The sequence below is a fragment of the Pararge aegeria genome, chromosome 13 (assembly GCF_905163445.1).
Source record: "Pararge aegeria chromosome 13, ilParAegt1.1, whole genome shotgun sequence".
In the NCBI taxonomy this organism is placed as follows: Eukaryota; Metazoa; Arthropoda; class Insecta; order Lepidoptera; family Nymphalidae; genus Pararge; species Pararge aegeria.
Window position 1 is genome coordinate 5,074,221 of NC_053192.1, and position 19,984 is coordinate 5,094,204.

Consider the following 19,984-nt stretch of genomic DNA (forward strand, 5'->3'; position numbering starts at 1 on the left):
TTGTAAGCGATTTTGTGTAACGCGTGCGTGTACTAAATGTACGTGTACTTGTACAGTTGACTTTTGTTAAGCTTTTGATAGTGTTCGCTATTGTTTTATCGATGATACGTTTGGCATTGATTATTATATAGTTGGAGTCCAATCCGTTAATTATGTCTGTTTATTAATAAACGTTATATAAAAATAAAAAATCATAATTGTAATATTTTATTTCCTGAAATTTCAAAACCTCTAATATCTCGCAATGTTGCGTGCTTTGGCCTCGCGGGTTAGCCTCTAGCTCCTTTGGTTAGCGGGACATGAGGGTTTTAAATCGGACTATACGTTTCTTTGGAAATGATTAATTGTATTACCCCGACTGATAATATCATTAGATATGTTTTACTGCTGTGACTGCAATACTGCACTGTACACAAACAGTTTTTTTGTTCACATTTTTCTGACAATTATACATGCATTTGGATTACATGTCTAGTATACATGGAATTCAAATTGTACATCTCTGACACGATAGAAAAATGAATGTTAAAATGTAAATAGTTGATGTTGGAACTGCCAAGTTTCTTGCCGGCCTCTTCTCGGTAGAATCTGCCTTCTGAACCGGTTGTAGTTTCACTACAAACATACAGACTTAAGGTTTCAAAAATGGTTATAGTAGGCCTACTTGAAATTTACTGGCTTCTTCTCGGTAGAATCTGCATTCCGAACCGGTAGTAGAGTCAATACAAACAGACAGACTTGACGTTTAAAAAGTACACTATTAGGCCTACTTGAAATAAATGAATTTTGAATTTGAATTATACAACCAAAAGGTACTGATAATACTGATAATTTTTTTCTAATTTAATCTATCATAGCCATTAAAAAAGGAAAAGGCTACTATGTATTTAATTATTTCTACAAGTGATTATCTACACGGGAGGTTCGTTAGTAAAGTGATATCGATGATATATGCAAATGCCTTTCAATAAATTATTGACACATTCACATTAATATTTGTTTGCGTGAATTGATGCCTTCGAATGTATGATGCTATAACGCCAGTAATTATGTTTACGAAGCGCCCTGACCGGTGTCAGAGGTGAATGTTTATTTTAAGTGGCCATTACTTGTGATAATTTGTATTCTTTGGCTACTTCTGGTTGAGAGATTTAACTTTACGTACATTTAGTAACCTTACATACAAAAAGGAATAGATCTTAAACTATATTTATCGATAACATAAAAAACTTTCAAATCTAGAGAGTTCTTAGTAATCAACTCGTACGTTAGAGAGACATGAAAGTGTGAATGAATGTATTTATGTATGTGTGTACATATAGCCTCCTTCGTCCTCTTCTCACGTATTTTCCCCATGTATATCTCTGAAAAATTCATCTATTTATATATGTATTATTTATTTATGTATGTATGTTTTTATTTTATATATAAAAACATACATACATAAATAAATATATATATTTATACATACGTACATATATAAATAAATACGAACATGTAAACGCTTTCTTGTAAATAACAGACAATAACATAAACTTAAAAAAAGGAAGGTACAAATAGGCGGACTTATCGCTTAAGAGCTATCTTTGCCAGGCAACGTTCAGGCTAGGGAGATATTTAAAAAATGTTTTTTTCAGAAATATATATGAGGAAAATGGGTGGAAAGAGGACCAAGAATGTAGTAGGTACATAAAGAGAGGTAAAAGAGACTAGAAAGGTTGGAGATGTCGTACAAGAGCATTAGCTCTACAGTTAACATAAAAAACACGTTCGTAAGTTTGTAACTCTTAGCCCCAATGGTATCTCCAACTTTGCCGAGGGTAACGAGCGTTGGGACCTTTGCTTGGGTTAAATACTAATGCTAAATTGATGAGGCTTCATTTTACCCCTAATACACAATTTAATATAATTTGACAGCCGGTTGCGCAGTTGGCAGCGACCCTGCTTTCTGAGTCCAAGGCCGTAAGTTTGATTCCCACAACTGGAAAGTGTTTGTGTGATGAACATGAATCTGTGTCAGTGTCTGGGTGGTTTTCTGTATATTATAAGTATTTATGTGTATTACATTCATAAAAATATTAATCAGCTATCTTAGTACCCATAACACAAGCTTCGCTTACTTTGGGGCTAGATGCCGATGTGTATTGCCGTAGTATATTTATTTTATTTATTTATAATAACATTTAGATTTGGACCCTTATTAAAACTACAGTGAAAAAAGGTCTTTTGGTAAGGCAAATGGAGCTAAAAGAACTCTTATCTTTAATCTCAAAGTGCTGGCCACGGGACATTTGCGTCACGCGAATTATCCTGCGAAGCGTCTAATAATAAAGATTAAATAAATAAATAAATATACTACGACAATACACACATCGCCATCTAGTCCCAAAGAAAGCGTAGCTTGTGTTATGGGTACTAAGATAACTGATGAATATTTTTTATAAATAATATACATAAATACTTATAACATATAGATAAACACCCAGGCACTGAAAAAGATCCAGTTTGACGGCCGATTGGCGCAGTTTGCAGCGACACTGCTTTCTGAGTCCAAGGCCGTGGGTTCGATTCCCACAACTGGAAAATGTTTGTGTGATGAGCATGAATGTTTTTCAGTGTCTGGATGTTTATATGTATATAATAAGTATTTATGTATTATGTTCATAAAAATATTCAACAGCTATCCTTAGTACCCATAACACAAGCTACGCTTACTTTGGGGCTAGATGGCGATATGTGTATTGTCGTAGTATATTTATTTATTTATTTATTTATTTATTTTCATCACACAAACACTAATGGCTGTAATAAATGGATGGAAATGTACCTAGCATGCCACAGGTTTGTAAACATCGCGCCAAAAAATTCTTGCTATGCGTTTTTTCCCGTGGACAGCACGTAAGGGCTACAGATCTAGAGATTTCAGCAATACAATGCTTTATGACATTTTTATAGTATTAATTGGCGGAGCAAGCAGATGGTCCTCATGGTAAGTGTAAACCATCGCCTATAAACACAGCCATATTGAGCAGGGTATGCCAGAAAAAATCCTGTAACGTGCTGCCTTGTGTCAATCTACGCGAGGAATAGGTGTTACACCGCATGTGCCTATAATCCCCTCAAGAACCACGCTCTTCAGACCGGAACACTGCATTCAACAATGCTGCTTTACGCCAGAAATAAACATGGTGGTGTAATACTTTTCCGCCTAGCTCTGTCACAAAAAGCTTTACCACTAGGTACTACTGAAGGTCTTGTGACCATCAAAATCTATAAACGTTTCCAATGGCACATTAAAAGTAAGTTGCTAGTTCAATAAGTATATTATTGGACTGTAAAGCAATTTTGTTTTATAACTCAATCCACCTCCGTGAAAATATCCGTACGGTCCGAAGTAACTGTAGGAACATGGCTTTATCTCCAATAGCGGCTATTTCCGTGATATATAATAGCATAAACTTCTATCGACTATCGATACCCTATTGTTTCGCTTCACTAATCATTTAAAATGTTAGGGGCACCTACCGCGGTCTCTGCACCATTCATAAATTTCAAGCCGGAGTCTGACCGTTACGTCACAGTTTACGTATCGTACAGTAGGCCATGAGGGGCTTGTGGTGCTTTTTTTATAGTTATTGATGGACCAGGGAAATTGCCTACCTTATTAACATTGCGTTGTGTTCCAAAACGAAGTTGAGTGGAATGTAATGAAGAATTTTCGAAATATGCCAAAAAGAATAATAGGAGTATAAATGAGACCATGAGGTGGAATTGTTCGTAAGTTTAATGAAATCTATTTTATGAAATCTATTGTTTCAAAAATTAAAATAGGTACGCAACTGTAAAGAATCATGAAGCACCATTCGTAGTTGATATTCCATTATATTATACAAAGCACTACATTATCTATTCTAAAACGCATCGCAACGATTCAAAACACCTTTTTCAGTTTCCATGTTTAAAAGATTCCAAAATTGAATAGTGACCTTATTGGCATGCACAATCCGTCAAAGGCTGCAGTATCACTGATTAGGTACTGCAATGAGCTAGTAGATATATATTTATGACTTTTTTTAATCTGTCGATGCTTTAAACTGAGTTAATATAGTCTGCCATTCGATCTTCGCAAACTCAGATCTCCAGTTAGCATTCTGCGTTTGCTCTATGGAAGTACATTAGCCGCCTAACTGAATGCTAGCTTATCTGTGGTTACGTCTGCAACCGTTATCGATGATCTTACGTCTATATCGAATTAATATAGATAATATCGAATTGCATTTGGTGCATCGAGAGCGGTGTCTCTAGTAATTACAACGCAAATAAACGGTTGCAATCGTAAGTTATTTTTCCACAATTTGTCATTATAAAAAAAACCTCTCAAAAAGTCTTTTTTTTTCTTTATCTCGCTTGCATTCGAATTTTGTTATTGTATTGCTGCGGGTGTATATTTTTTGTACTGTGGTTGTATTTCGGTTGATTAACTTAAAATCGTGACAAGACCGCATTTGATTTCAATATGCACCATTGCTATTTGCAATTTTCGATTCATAATAAGAATCGTTCAATAAAAACGACCAAAACTAGAACTAGAAACCTAAAAACTAGAAACCCTACAGAGAGTTTTACAACAATGTCTACTACTCTAAGTATTTATTATTAAATATAAACAGTTAAGTAGTTAAAAGACGTTAAAATCTCTTGCGTATTTTTTTTCTTAGCATGCTTATTTCTGCCGCAAAGCAGCATTGTTGCAATGCTGTTTTCTGGTCTGAAGGGCGTGGTTGCCGGTATAATTACAGATACATGAGGCTTAACCTACGCCTCAGCTTGATGGACACATGACGACTTCCTTGCATGCCCTACTTAGTATTGCTTATATACATAGCCGCTGGTTTTTCTCTTACCAACAGTTGGGCTATCGGGTTGGTCCGTCAACTATAACTATATTAGAAAAACAAACGTGCGTGTACTTATGTAGACGTGTTAGAAGTTATACTTTAGCGTAACAAGATAAAAATCTTTTCAAAAATTTTACCTTTCGCCTTATTCTGCGTTTGTAAAATAAACGACACTTACAATAGAAAAAAGATATTTCATACATTGAAAGTTTGTTATCACCATCTATTTAAATAAAGTATATTTTAATATCACAAAAAAAATTGTACATAGTTGAACAAATGGACATAATAAACAATTAAATTTGGAACGGTTAACGGAAAACCAAGTTCTACTCAATATTAAAATTTGAGATTTTTGAACAATTGACTTTGACAATTCAAAGTACACTGTCAAACCTTATAGCTAACTTCAGGTTTTTTGTGACGGTGTGCGAGCGCATCGTAAAAATTTACTCTCATAATTTTTCCCTAACGCGCCAAAATAAGTATTACCTCAAAAACTATTCTTCTAGAAGATAAATCTTAAATGTATTAAAGTTGTTTTGATAGGTACAACAACCTTACTAGTAAAAGTTCACCGCGAACTACTTGACACTCGCAAATTGAATACTTAATTTAGCACAGAGCAAGCCTTTAGAAAAGTTGTAAAACGGTACTAACGTGGTCTCCGCCTTTTGGGGAGATGCTATAAATGAAAATCAAGGTAATGGACCGCCGGATCCAAGAGTGCGTGCGTTATATCTTCCTATTTTCTATGTGTCGTTACTTTGGGATGGGGAATTATATTGTATCCCTATCAAGGAAAGTGCTGTTCTTTAATAGCTGGCTTTAACAGTGTATTCATTACCTAAAGGAAACATGTAAATGTTTCATAAGTGCCTATAAGGTCTAAACAACAGTAAGTAAGGGCAGAAAAATGATGAATTTTAAATTAAAAATTCAATGAAGAACATTTTTTTTGCATAGCCAGTTTTTTTTTTTTAAATATACAAGTCTTCTCTTATGCGTGTAACTCAGTGCGCTATACGGACTGCATTCTAAATGTCTATATAAATCGATCTAGAAAGTTTTATTTATTTTCATTAGTATTTTCTAAGGAATTTCATTACGGACTTTTTTCTTTGAAATCAGAACTACCTAAGTGGCTATTAATTATCTCTACAAATTATTGTCATTTTCTCGATAGCCGGTTTAAAATTATAAATTATATAGTTTTATAGTGTAAGAGTGGCAAGGAAACATAAAAAACTGGAAAATGTTTGTGTGATGAATGTTTTTCATGGATGCTTTTCAGTGCTGGGTGTTTATATGTATAATAGGTATTTATGGATATTGTTCATAAAAATATTCATTAGTCATCTTAGTACCCATAACACAAGCTACGCTTACTTTGGGGCTAGATGGCAATGTGTGTAGTATATTTATTTCTTATTATTTATTATATATTTATTAAAATTATTCCTTTACGCACTTAAATTTTCTTTACAAGTAACTATATTAGTATTTTTACTTATCGAGAAAATGTCAATTAATGGCTTAAGCCAACCATTTAGACAGAAATATGTTCAAGAGTGACATATATTTTTGTCGCTGTTAAGAACTACATAGATTAGTTATTGAGAGTTTATAATATGATTTCAACGTCATTTAATTTCATTTCACTTTCCCGCTATCCGTAGCATGATTTGATTTTTAAACATTATTGACGGTCGATTGGCACAGTGGGCAGTGATCCTGCTTTCTGAGTCCAAGGCCGTGGGTACTATTTAGTCAACTTTTTAGTGGCTGGGTGTTTATCTGTATATTATTAGTATTATTATTTATTTATTTTTATTTATACTCTTTATTTGTACACCACTCAGAAAAACAAGATAAAACAAAATAACAAACACATAAAGAATGAAGCAGGATACAAAAGATCTTAAAAAATATCTTATTAACTATTTTATAAATTAAAATTGGCCAAACAAATCTCCTAATTAAGGTAAATACCCCTTTGAGTATTTGCTGTATGAGTGTGTGTGTACCAACCCAGTGCTCCATAAAGCGATTTTCCCATTTATTACTTAATATTTAAAAAAAAAAAAAAAAAAACGTGTGTACTTATGTACACGCGTTAGAAGTTATAACTCTTTGGATAAAATTAAAAATAAAAAATTCTTCCTTTTCAAAAATTTCATCTTTCGCCTATAGAAAAAAGGTATTTAATACATCGAAAGTTTTATTATAACGCATTGTATAGTTATCTCATGATCCGTCAATTATTAATAAGAAAAAAGCTAAACAACAATTGTATTCAATAAGGTAGAGTGAGGTTATTATATAACAAAAATAATTTATTTACAATAATGTAGGTACCTACATTGAGATTTTGTATTATACCAGTCTGTGTATATTTCACATTATAAAAAATGTTATAATGTAATATTATAATATCTTTGTTTTTTTTTTTTATTTTAGCCTTATCGCTAAGTAGCGATCTCTGCCAGGCAACCTTAGGATAAGGAAAACTAAAAAGAAAACAAATAGGTGGGGTGTACTGTTTAATACATACATAGGAATATCTACATATTAATACATAAACCAGACTACACAAATACAAAAATACTATTGATAAATATAAAAAATAAATATACTAATATGTACATATCTTAACATACCGTAAATACTTAAATATGAGTTTGATTAGATAAATAAATAATAATAGTCGTCTTTACTGAGCGAGATAATGCGCCTTAACAGCATGTTTAAATATGCCCAATGACTTCGACTGTCTTATGTTCAATGGGAGTGCATTCCACAATTCAGTAGCTTATATAATTATAAGTAGATTTAGTTTTTTGAGTCCAAGGCCGTGGGTTCGATTCCCAAAACTGGAAAATGTTTGTGTAATGAACATGGAAGTTTTTCAGTGCTTGGGTGTTTATCAATATTTAATAAGTATTTATGTGTATTATATTCATAAAAATATTATCAGCTAGTACCCATAACACAAGCTTCGTTCACTACCTATATTAATCATAAAAATTCATCATTCATTTTAGTACCAACAACTACGCTTACTTTGCGGCTAGATGACCATGGTGTGAAATTGTATACAATTTTACAATAAATTACCGGTTGATATCTTGGGGATGTCACTAAAGAAGTTCAAAGTTTGTATTAAGCGAAAGCTTATAGAAAAGTCCTATTATAGTATAAAGGATTACGTAAATGATAAAAAAGCTTGGGTGTAAACAATTGCTCTAACCAGGTTGCTTCTTAAATTTTTTCTAATGACAATGTGAGATGGTGATAACAAAAAGAACACCCGGCTAAGTTTGTTGTGGGCTTCTTCTTAGACCAGGGCGCGATTGGAACCCTCGTAGCTTTAGTTTTAAGTTTACGATTGTAGTTATCGCCATCACTACTCACTGCTATGTACACATTTTGTATACAATAACGCATCAAAAGTGCCATCTATGTGCCTATTTGAATAAAGGAATATTTGACTTTGACTTTGACTTTGGTGTTCTGTCGAAAATGTATGTATTCATTGGTAGCTAGAAGTTCTTTAACGTAAGCAAATTTACGTTTAATAATCGTCGCTAGTCTATCGCATTAGTTAAGGCTAAATCATCCCAATTGTATCTAATCGCACGGCGGAGTTAGTTGAAGTCATCTGATTAGATGTGGAGCACGATTTCCAACCGCGGGCGGTGACTGCGCGGCGAGGTGGTCCGGTACTAGGTAGCGCGTAATTGGCACCGCTTTCTACACATCGCGGTCCGGCGTGATGCCGCTTTTTTTTATCCCGCTTTTAAATATTGGATTCTGCGGTATCCGAGCGAGACGTGCGTAGAGAGCTATTTTTCGGAGGATCTGCGAGGTGGAAGTCTAAAACAACATGCGGGGCAGTCTTTGAGGACTGCCGCTACAAGTGAAAACTAAATCTATTTACATTGTTTTCCTTGTTCATTGTAAAGTCAACATCTCTCAGCAGTGGCGTGCACTTCATTCGTAGCACTGCCTACCTTATAATTGATACATAAAGTGTATAGAAAGAAAACTTTTGCCCTTTTAATGCAATTGACCTGAATGCATACTCTGGTAAGCAACCCGATGCACGCCACTGTCTCTCAGGATGCTCCGGTGTCGCAGAGACTCGTGCGTGGGGAGTACTTTGCGGAAGTTCTATTTGGTGTCGAGTATAGATTGAAGAAATTGTAAATACACCGTAAGATTCTAGTGCTTTTCGCGGAGTAACTTGCGAAATTCCCCAAAGTAGCGTCTGCCTCTATCGATATTTAAATCTTACCTTTAAATTAAACTGAATTGCATAGCGACTTCTTAAACAGTATCACTCTATCAATTAACGTTTATATATATTGACTAGCGGACTACACAGTAAACATAGCATAGCTCATGGAAATGGTATAACATAGTATAGCTCATGGAAATGGTTCGGTGACGATAATATACAACGGTAATATACAACGTGTAACGGAATCACGAAATACCGTTGAAGCGAACATATATATATTTCACAAGGAATCACCCTGCGAAAATATTAAATGAAAAGAACCATATTTATTTTTCCATACAAACTAATTCAAAACATTCTCAGTATTTACTTATGACAACCCTATTGAAGATAAATGACCGACACGCGCATAGTAATAAAGTGACAGGAGCCACTTGATTTTACTTTTGCATGTAATTTTAGAGTTTCATCTGATTTCTTTCAGTAAAAACGTGGTGCCGTGGCCGTTTAAAAAATACTAATATAATTTATTTTTATAATTAGTCTGCAAACTGACAAATTAGACGGACGTAGCTAAGCTGAACTGAAAGGATTCAACCAATCCATTTCCTATATTATGTTCGTTGAACTTAATTTTGGAATTGTCAGTTAGGTTCTGGTAAATTAACTGAGCGGCCCCATTTGAGAGCGTACGTATTATAATCGTAGAAACTAAAAAGCCAATTTGGCGGTCGCCGTCGTGACTATCGTGACAACATAACTGTGGGCCAAATTAAAAACACACTGTTGAAGTGTTCACTACATCGCCTCGCGTGCTCACTGTTCTCTAATGGAGGTTCAGAAAAAGTTGAATTGCCTGCGATTGATAGCTCAGGAGGCGATGGTTATAAATGCATAGCAAAGAAGACGCGATAGCTCGCGGCCGACGCGTTTAAGGTAACAGCCTACCATCTCGCATTTGTATAAGCTAAATACTACCAAGCTTCTTTCTGTCGCACAGCGTTGCAATAATTCTGGGTTTTGGTCTGAAGTGCGTGGTTGTCAGTGTTATTACTGGCACATGAGGCTTAACGTCCGTTATATATCACTATTAAAAAAAACTCAGTAGCTCTGAGGTGGCTAATTTTTTTCATTTCCAGGAAGCAATAGTTGAAGAAGGGTATTTATTCTGAATCTCGCGAGAAAGTTTCTCCGCTGGTTTTCTGGTATTTAAAAAAAAATATCCTTTATCCGTCTCGAGGGCCATATATTCGACAAGTATACGTTACATGTACGTTATAAATTTTTTGCTAACTCCATCTTACAGTCAATTAATACTTATCTATGAAGTTAGAGCAATACTTACCTTAGCATTTTTTTAGTTTATGTAATATTTCAATATAGGATTTTTCTATTATATAAAAACTTTTAACCTATTGAGAGGTAATATAAGTAAGGTTAGGCAAATGGGAATAAGGCTCAGCGCAAACTGCGGTATCGAAGCCGATGTAGGACCACCAGCTCCTAGACTATGAAGAGTGCAGCCGAGTTTAGCGGATGTCATGCGCACGACCGCGGCACCTGGCGTTCGCGGGGAAAACGTCCGTAGCCCGCGGGCGTGAACGCGCGTGGCATAGCGGGGAAACTAGAACGTTCTAGGCAAAGAGCGGGTCATTGTTTTTTACTATAGATGTAGAAATAGCTTGCTTTTACCCGCGGCTCCGCTCGCTGGGTCATTTAAAAAACTTTGGTGAATGGTTGGTGTCTAAAGGATGCTTGTGTATACACTGTTGTGTGTCTTTCCATTAACCACCAAGCCACACTTATAGCTACGTAAGATCTGCAAACCACAGTCATTTAGAAATGATAAAGTGCTGATAGTAATGATGACCGTTTTAGAACCAAAATATAATCAAAAAAAAATCATATATGCTACGACAAAGGATTTCACAAAACAAAAGCAGAGCCAAGGTTTCAAACTTGATTGATTCATCACGTGCTATTTTTTTGCTCAAGGGAGCCCCCTCCCTTGAGCAAAAAAATAGCCATTGTCCCCTACTTTAAGGATGAGTTTGTCTGTTCGACTGTTTTTTTTTTTAAATATTTACTTCGTCCATTAATAACCGATTTTGATGATTTTATTTCTGCCAATAACGTTACTTAACTGCATCAAATAAATATTTAAAAACTTAGAGTAGTAGGTAAATTTAGAATTGATTCCCAAATCATGTTTTTTTCAAATAAAATTAAAATCCTGGTTTTTCTTTTCTATTAAATTAAAATTTAAAAATAAAACATTTTTCATACCTTATTACAGGCACTTATGAAGCGTTCATACATTTAACATGTAATATCAATGTTAGCGATGGTGATAACTGCATTAGTGATTAAAGTACAATTTAACAAGAGATTTATACAATAACTTGTTACTACGAATAATGCATTGTTTCTTAGTGTATAACATTTGAACAATGTCCCGGAATGCGGACATGAATTCGTAATACGCAATGATTTGAAACATTTGCTCCGGGCCTATTCTTATTTTAAATTTTTAATTTGTATTGATTGAAAGCTTGTCCACACATTTTATTTCATTTATATTGTTACTTGAGATCTGTGCTACTGGCTTCGGCTTCCTTTATAGAGGTACCAAGTCGATCCCTGGCAAGCAGCTCAAAGATTTCGCAGTTTTATGTATTTTGAGCAATTTAATATCACTGGTTTTGACGTTAAAAACCATCGTTAGACAACATCCTTTTTATTCAGTTAATCAAGGGCATTACTTTGAAAATTTAAGTAATCTAATACTAGCTGTACCCTGCGGCTACGCCCACGTCAATTACGGGACGCAGCGTACTGCTGCATAGACCTAAGATTTTGACAACCCCTCAAAAAAAACATTTCAATTTATTTTCAATCTACAGAACTGGACTCGTTACAGTTTTATATATAGATATTATAATTAGAGTTCAGAAGCTCACAATATAAGTTTTTAAATATGCCTACCGAGATAAGTACCATAAAAAGGATGTTAAATGGGAAAGAATTTATTCACGTTTCAAGATTTCCAGAAGTAGGTTTCTAATAATAACACAATATAGTGTAATAACCTCTGAAAACTCACCGCATCTGATCTGAACCGTAAATTATCGATTGTTACGCCTCGACCGCAGCTCCGATTATCCGCACCCACAACCTGTCGTCTCGACGAAAAACCGAGATATTACTCGTATTTTGAGATGGTGAAAAAAAAAACATTTTGAATCAATAGTTTTTCTCGCTCGGTAATCGAGTGACACGTCTAGGAATAGGTTTTGGCGACCTCTCCTTTTTTAATCTATGCAATTAAACATCACTTGCTTAAACGATGTGGTTTGTCGTTCACGAGGAAACCTGTATGTCTGAGAGTTCTCCATACAGTTGTCCGCACTTGGTCAGCGTGGTGGACTACGTGTTAAACCCTTCTTATTCTGTGAGGAGACTGTTGTTGCCCGGCAAAGGTTGATAACGATCATAATGGTAATGAACCTGTAGTTGATAGTGCTGTACCTACCTCGGGTTTAAAGCAGGAGCCAATTTAAGTAATTTATTTTAATATTAAAATGTAGTATCGTCTAGTGAGAGGCTGTAAACACGATGACACTTTAGCAGTAAAGCCGTACTACCAAATGTTTAAGCATACCGGTACCAAGATATTGACAAGCGACATGTGCTTAAACTTTTTCATACCTCTTTTACGTTAGCGCATTTCCATATTAACTTGCATCGGTCCTTAAATTTAATCGAAAGTACATTAATAAAGCAAGTGCTATATATGCATTTTAAAATACCAAATCTGAAATTACGAAATGAAATATGTATTTAATAAAATTAAATAACAGTATTTTATATGACCAGAAATTACTTACAATCCAAAAACATATCGTTTCACTACATTACCACACCCAATGAATGGGATATCCAATTGATTGTGGTACACTAACTACAAAAAAGTACGCAAATTTAAATTCTATTGATTAAATGCTTCAACAAAACATATCTTCTTATATTAAATTACACTTTATATATTTTTGGACCCATTGGGCTCATACTTTGGCAGAAAACGACGATGCCCTAAGAGTCTAAAATATATGTGGTAGGCCGTTTTGCTTTTGGCATTCGACATAGCAAGACTCGAATATTTCTGTGAAGATTTTTTTTTACTCTCGTCGCGGTTCAGTGGCTGTGCGCTTCGGAATTTGATTGAACTTGGACCGAATTCAGTGTAAGTAGATTTTGAGTTTTTGAGTTTTTATTTTGTGTTGCGTTATTTTCTTTTCCTGCCCCTTTATGCAGCTTGTGTTATAGAACCAGACTTTTAATTTTGAATGCGGTAAAAGGGTGTATTTGTAACGAAGGAATAATGTATGAACGACGACGTGCAGCAATACGCTTCTCTCTTACCAGTGAATATCTATCACATCTAGTTATTTTGTATTAACAATAGACTTGCTTGGTAGCAATAAAGTTTATTTCATCTTCTATATATCCTAATGAAAAAGAAAAATAATTAAGATATGGTGTTAAATTCTAAAATGTTGAAAGACCAACTGCTGAAAATCTTTTCGGCTCCCTCTCGATAGAATTTGCCTTTCGAACCGATGGTAGAGTCAGTACATCAGTTGCTATGAAGAGCGATAACAACCAAACGCTCGTCTATGCAGGGTTAAATAAAAATTACCAGAAAGCTCTCGGCCTGCAGTTGTTTACACTAAAACTAGTATTTATTTGGTTTCGCAGTGTAAGGTACTACAGAAATAACATGAGTAATCAATTTATTTGTATGAAATAAATTATTACTGAATTTAGAAAAGTCGTAGAACAAATGTTGTTAGCTTTAATGATAGGATCTACATGTTCCAGATATTTCTGGTATTTTTTATTTAACCGTGTATATATATACACGGTTAAAATAATTAAAAAAACACGAAAAGTTACATTAACACAACATTAACATTAACAAAACTAAAGAAAAACTATTTTATTTTAATTGAAATGCAGGTGTAAAATTTGTCTAGTGGGCGACTACTTAGTTGCGTTATGTTGGTCTCAGATCCTATTGACTGACGTAGTACTTCGTTTGTAGGGAAGGGCGATGTGAGCGCCCATGCTCCGAGGCTCTGATGCTGGCTTCACTGGCGCGACGAGACCTGGACGCCGAGACGCCGGTCGTTTGGCCCGCATGGTGTTACACAGGTATTGCATTCAATATCACTACGTTTAAACAGACAAATATAATTTCATTCAAGTAGGAATTTTTTCGCTTCTTTTTGGTAGAATCTGATTTCTTTAACGGCAGAGGGTCAATAAATTACTCAACCCCCTGGCGCAGTGGTTCCGGGTGATATCCATGGTATTAAAAACTAAGGAATTTCTCAGGAATGTGTGAAGATTTTCATATAAACCCGCTTTTATTTTTAACGTCATTGTCCTGCTTTATAACTGCTCTGATCAAAAGCACTGTGCAAACTAACTTTACAAGTGAATTAACCGATTACGCCGGTATGTACTAATGCGCGGGCAGCGCAACCTTAACGTACCGTCTAATTCGCATGCGCTTTATCTAACTTAATGTGTTAAATCAGCGTGCACGTCCAGCGCAGTGACAAACGTACAATCTGGAGAGTGGCTGGATCTAGAATTTTTATACTCATAAAAGGCATAAGTGCCCTAGACCGAACTAACCAAGTAATAACCTGATGTCGGTAAAATGTAATGCGCAGCTTTAACGTACCATCTAATTACCTTTATTTAGCTAGAGTGGGTTCAATCTGGATGCATGTCCTTTGCAGACAAAAACGTTCAATGCTGATAGCTATAGCATCGACAGTAAAATTCTAGGTCGATTCCAGATCTTACCTAAGCAAGTAATCAAACGATTACGCTGGTATGGAGAAAAGCGCGAGCAGCGAAACCTTAACGTAACGTCTAATTCGCATTCGCTTTATCTAGCTAAAGGGTGCTGAATCTGGGTGCACGTCCAGCGCAGTCACAAACGTTCAATCAAACGGTAGCGGGCGAAGAGTGCACGGGTGCACGTTAGTTACTCGTAAGTGCGCCCGTTTATCAGCGCAGTGGGTGGCGTGAGTGGCGTGAGTGGCGACTGGCAGGTGCATTTACATACTTCCGCGCTCGGAGCACGACTTTACGTTGACTGTTTTTTTGAGTTTGTAAGGGCGGCTTCCCACGGTATGACGTTCTAGGTCTTCTTACTTGGATCTTAAAACAGCCTAACTTTTAAATTCCCTTGTGATATGTTAATTATTGGTGCAAAATTTTATATGAACTAATGATGCTGTTAATTGCAGTATTGTCCAGATTTGACTGAAATATGAAAAACCATCGAAAATACCTGACGCATACTACTCCTTGGTATGCGTCAGGTATTTTCGGTGGTGTTGGCATTTTTCTGCATAAATATATAAATTTTAAATTTTAAAAACTTTCGGCTTATAATATAGACAGTATTCTACTTAACAAGCCCTTTCATTTGATACCCATACTGAGGGTGTTGTGTGTATCAAGTTTGTCATGGCAATTCCTAAAAGAGTAAACTGATACAGCAGAGCATTCTCAACTATCAATTTAGTCTAAAGATTTAAGTAAGAGTAGAAAACGAAGTCGCGAGGAACCGCTATTTACAAATGACTTTGCCCTAACAACTTTGACCGGTTGTAACTATCAAACTATCGCCAACAATGACAAGAGTAGGTACATTTCTGCGAAGACGTAAATTAAATTACTCGCTTTAGCCGTTCGCATTAATATTAAACAGATTTGCGAGACCCGTAAATCAAGGCAGGGATGACACGGCGGGATTTGTTCTGGAGTCAGCCAGACAGTCGAGCATGCACAATGCAAATAGGATTATGATGCTGTCACTTTTGTAATAGGCTTTATTGCTCAATGATTCTGCTATTCCTAAGGATTATGGGATTTAGTAAATAGCAATTAGCTTATTTATTGTTGAATATGTATGACTGGAGCAGTTGCTCGCGATTTCGTCCGCGTTTCTTTCAGTTTTTACACATTTCCGATTAATTATTTTCCCATGTTCATCATCGGAATGCAAGTCGTCGTCATAATAGGCTTATCAGTTAAAGCTTTAATAGGTAACTCAGTTATGTAATAAAGTTTAGTTTTTGAAGAGCCTGTGAGAGATGGGGTATCTTTTACTGGCACTACACAGTGCACAGGGTATGCACAGGGTATGAAGATAATATAAAATGAAGAAAATCTGCAGTACGAGTTATAAAAACTTAAGGGTAGGCATTTTATAATTTTCACAATACCAATCCTTATGTTTTTATGACTCGTACTGGAGATTTTTTTCATTGTATATCATCTATCTAAGTGCATACCTTTTGCATATCCTCAATGCACGCCACTGATATTACTTCCTCGGACGACCTTTGTCACAAAATGCTCTATTAGGTACTACGAAACTATGTAACCTATAACAGTAATAAAACGTAATAGGTTAGGTTATACTAGTAAATATTTTTACATAATGTACAGGAAACGCTACTTTATATATATAGTACCTATGTGTCATTAATGTTTTAATTATTATGGCGCCAAGTGACATTTACGCGTTACTCCAACCCGTTTCAAGAACGTATTGCATTATTATTACAGTTAAAAGATTTATTGAATTTAGAGTTTCTTGCTTGATTTAATTGCTCTAGTAAAGCGGTCGCGCCTCGCGTCTTTCATTCATTCTTTTTTTCTCTCTTTTATCTTTTATAGCAAATAAAATATAAAAAAAGAGAGACGGAAAGAATTGCTTGGTTAAGGAAGGTAAATTATGAAAATTTATATTTAAGTTTCTTAATCTATTTCTCCTACAAGCTAGCCATTTACTTTTTATATGCTGGTAAGTGATGATGCGGTCAAAGATGGTAACGGGTTACTGTTAGAGGTTTGGCAGTTATATTAAACCCACACCCTTAAGGTTTCTACGCGACATCGTACCGGAACGGTAAATCGCTTGGCGGCACATCATTATCAGTAGTGGCGTGCACAGGAATTTGGACCATGGTAAGCATAAAGAGGTGAACCGCCGAATCCAACTCGGATGGGCAGCGTTTGGGAAACTTCTAAACAACTCCTCGTCCTTCAGTGCCTGAAGACTAAAGTCTTCGAACAGTGCGTGTTGCCAGTGATAACTTACGGAACTGAGACCTGGTCGCTAACTATGGGCCTCATAAGAAGGCTCAGAGTCACTCAGCGGGCGATGGAGAGAGCTATGCTAAGAGTATCTCTACGTGATCAAATTAGAAATGAGGAGATCCGTAGAAGAGTTAGAGTTACCGACATAGCTCAGAGGGTCGCGAAGCTGAACTGGCAATGGGCAGGGCACATAGCTCGGAGAACCGATGGACGTTGGGGTCTTAAGGTGCTGGAATGGCGACCCCGCACTGGTAAGCGCATCGCAGGTCAGCCCCCAACGATGTGGACAGATGATATCAGGCGAGTCGCTGGGAGCCGCTGTAGGCAAGCGGCCCAAGACCGTGTATTGTGGAACTCCCTACAAAAAACCTATGTCCAGCAGTGGACGCCGATTGGTTGATATGATGATGATGATGAAGCATAAAGAAGTAGAACGGCATAAAATGACAAAACCCTCCTCCGTTGTCAGTTATGTGTAAATGTTAGGGTATGCAGTGCTTTTGTGCATGTGTGAAGTGCAAGCCACTGATCGGCGGTAATAACTAGCCACGGCCAAAGCCTCCCCCGAGACCAGACAAGAGACAATCCAGAAATAATATATTCCTAAAACCCTGCCTGCTGGGATTGAACCCGGGACATCCGACTTAAAAACCACTGCACCAAGAAGGTCTCCGAAAAATATTTCTGTCTCTCCTTTATTTCTTTCATTTGTTATGGAAAGTAAATTATTGAAGTTAAAACTACTTATAGTTTCTTTCAAACTATAAAAGCTATTTTTAAACGATTTTTGAATTCGTTCGAACGAAACCGAATGCACGGTAATGCAACTAAGGAAATTCTACGTCCATTTGTGAATATTACATAAATATTAAGTGATTTCGTGACTGAAGCTTAGCCGATCATTGGTTGTACGTTGACAAGTCGGTAACGGAAAATGGACCAATATTGTCACGACTCGATATTTACATATTGGACTCTCGTTATGCCAAATAGTAAGGTTGTGAATTAATCCAGAACCTATCTACATACACATAGTGGGCTAATTGACAGCCCGCTTTTCGATTTGATTTATTTTGCCAAAGGATAACAATTAATATGAGAGGCTCGTTAGATAAATGTATATAATCCACATGTACTTTACAAACGTGTGTTAAAAAAAGTAGGTACATAAATAGGTACCACTTTATTATCTCCAGAATGAAATCTCTCTCAACCGACTTTAAAAAAGGAGGAGGTTCTCAATTCGACTGTGTGTTTTCATTTATATATTTGTTACGTGATTCGCCAATACATACACCGACATCTATATTCACTTTTTTTTTAATTTTCTTCAAGTATGAGTATTAACAACTATAATACTTACACTGTTTCCTTATTATATGTTACTTTATTGGTACAATAAATAAATAATTAAAATCTACAGCATACCATGCTCGTTGAGGCATTGAGGTAAACAGCGCTAACTTCCTAAGTCCGAGTTTGTACTGACAATTTCCTAAAGAAAATCCTCAAATATACACCTCACAATTTATGACGCAATCTGGTAGTCGAACCACGTAGTCCAGAGTATCATTTTTCTCTATCTCTTCTCACATTTGAACTGAACACACCTTTCAAATGTCAGAGCGTGAAAAGCACTCCGTAACGATTCCGACCTTATGCCACGTTTATTACAGTCTTAGCGTGTCAAAACACTTTATACCTATTTCGACGTTATGCCACGTTTAATAATAAAACCTTAAAGGTTCTTTCCGGTATGCGAGAGTGCAGTAAATAATTGTTATTCATTGCACGTAAAATAAATTTTGTAACCAGCAAACCGAAGTTTCTAGTTATCCGATTTAATTATTAGTAAAACAATGTTTTCATGTTAATGTCTCGTACTTAGTTTAAATACCATGAGCCTAGTCTAATGAACTCTGGGCTAGGACGGGGCCGCATTAACATACGACCTTAGCGACTTATTAATACAGGCTGTCGGAAATAATGTAGCTGAAATCATTTACATAATAAAACGGTATTGTAGTGCAGATAACGAGCTGGTTGAAATTATTGTAAATGAATTCAATACGGAGATATTTTGTACTTTGCACTACTAGTTGTAGCGATTCTTTGAATTCTTGCAACGGAATTCACTCGTAGAATTTCGTGTTCTTATCAAATGAATTGGAATAAACCCTGTGTTTTTGGAGTGAAACCACTTGCGGTGAAACGATAGTTTTTTAATGTTAAACACACCTTCTTTATTATTAGGGACTAGCTATTTCCCGCGACGCATTTTCTTTTGGTTTTACGAAAGTCTCGCGGGAACGGGTTGTAGTCTATAATGTCTACGCCAAGATCCGTTTGACTGTGATGCCGTGCAAAGAAAGGTAACAGTCTAATAGAGGCTAGGTTTTGAAATCCCCCGGGGATGTTACTCTGGTATTTTTAAAAAGCAGGGTACATTTTAATTTATTGACATTGGGACCTATAGATTGTACAAAGTGCAGATGTACTTACAATGTACATGAAGAAAACTTTATACAAATATTCTCACCCTTATGCTGTCTGGTGACCCACTGCTGGGCAAATGCCTGCTCTCTCATAATAGAGACAGAGAGAGAGAGAGAGAGAGAGAATGAGAGGTTATTGTCGAGCCCACCACTAAAAT

General features: G+C 35.9%; 1 protein-coding gene across 2 annotated transcripts in view; it reads left to right on the top strand.

Annotated features, from left to right (window-relative positions):
• Positions 1–19,984, top strand: part of LOC120628729 — a 261,237-nt gene that overhangs the window by 58,441 nt on the left and 182,812 nt on the right. The window contains exon 2 of one of the 2 annotated variants that reach the window (XM_039897314.1): positions 14,246–14,355. The exons of the other annotated variant lie outside the window; for it this stretch is intronic. Coding sequence (XP_039753248.1) covers positions 14,283–14,355 — 73 coding nt within the window. The 5' untranslated portion in view covers positions 14,246–14,282. The remainder of the gene's footprint in view (positions 1–14,245; positions 14,356–19,984) is intronic. 2 annotated transcript variants of the gene reach the window in all.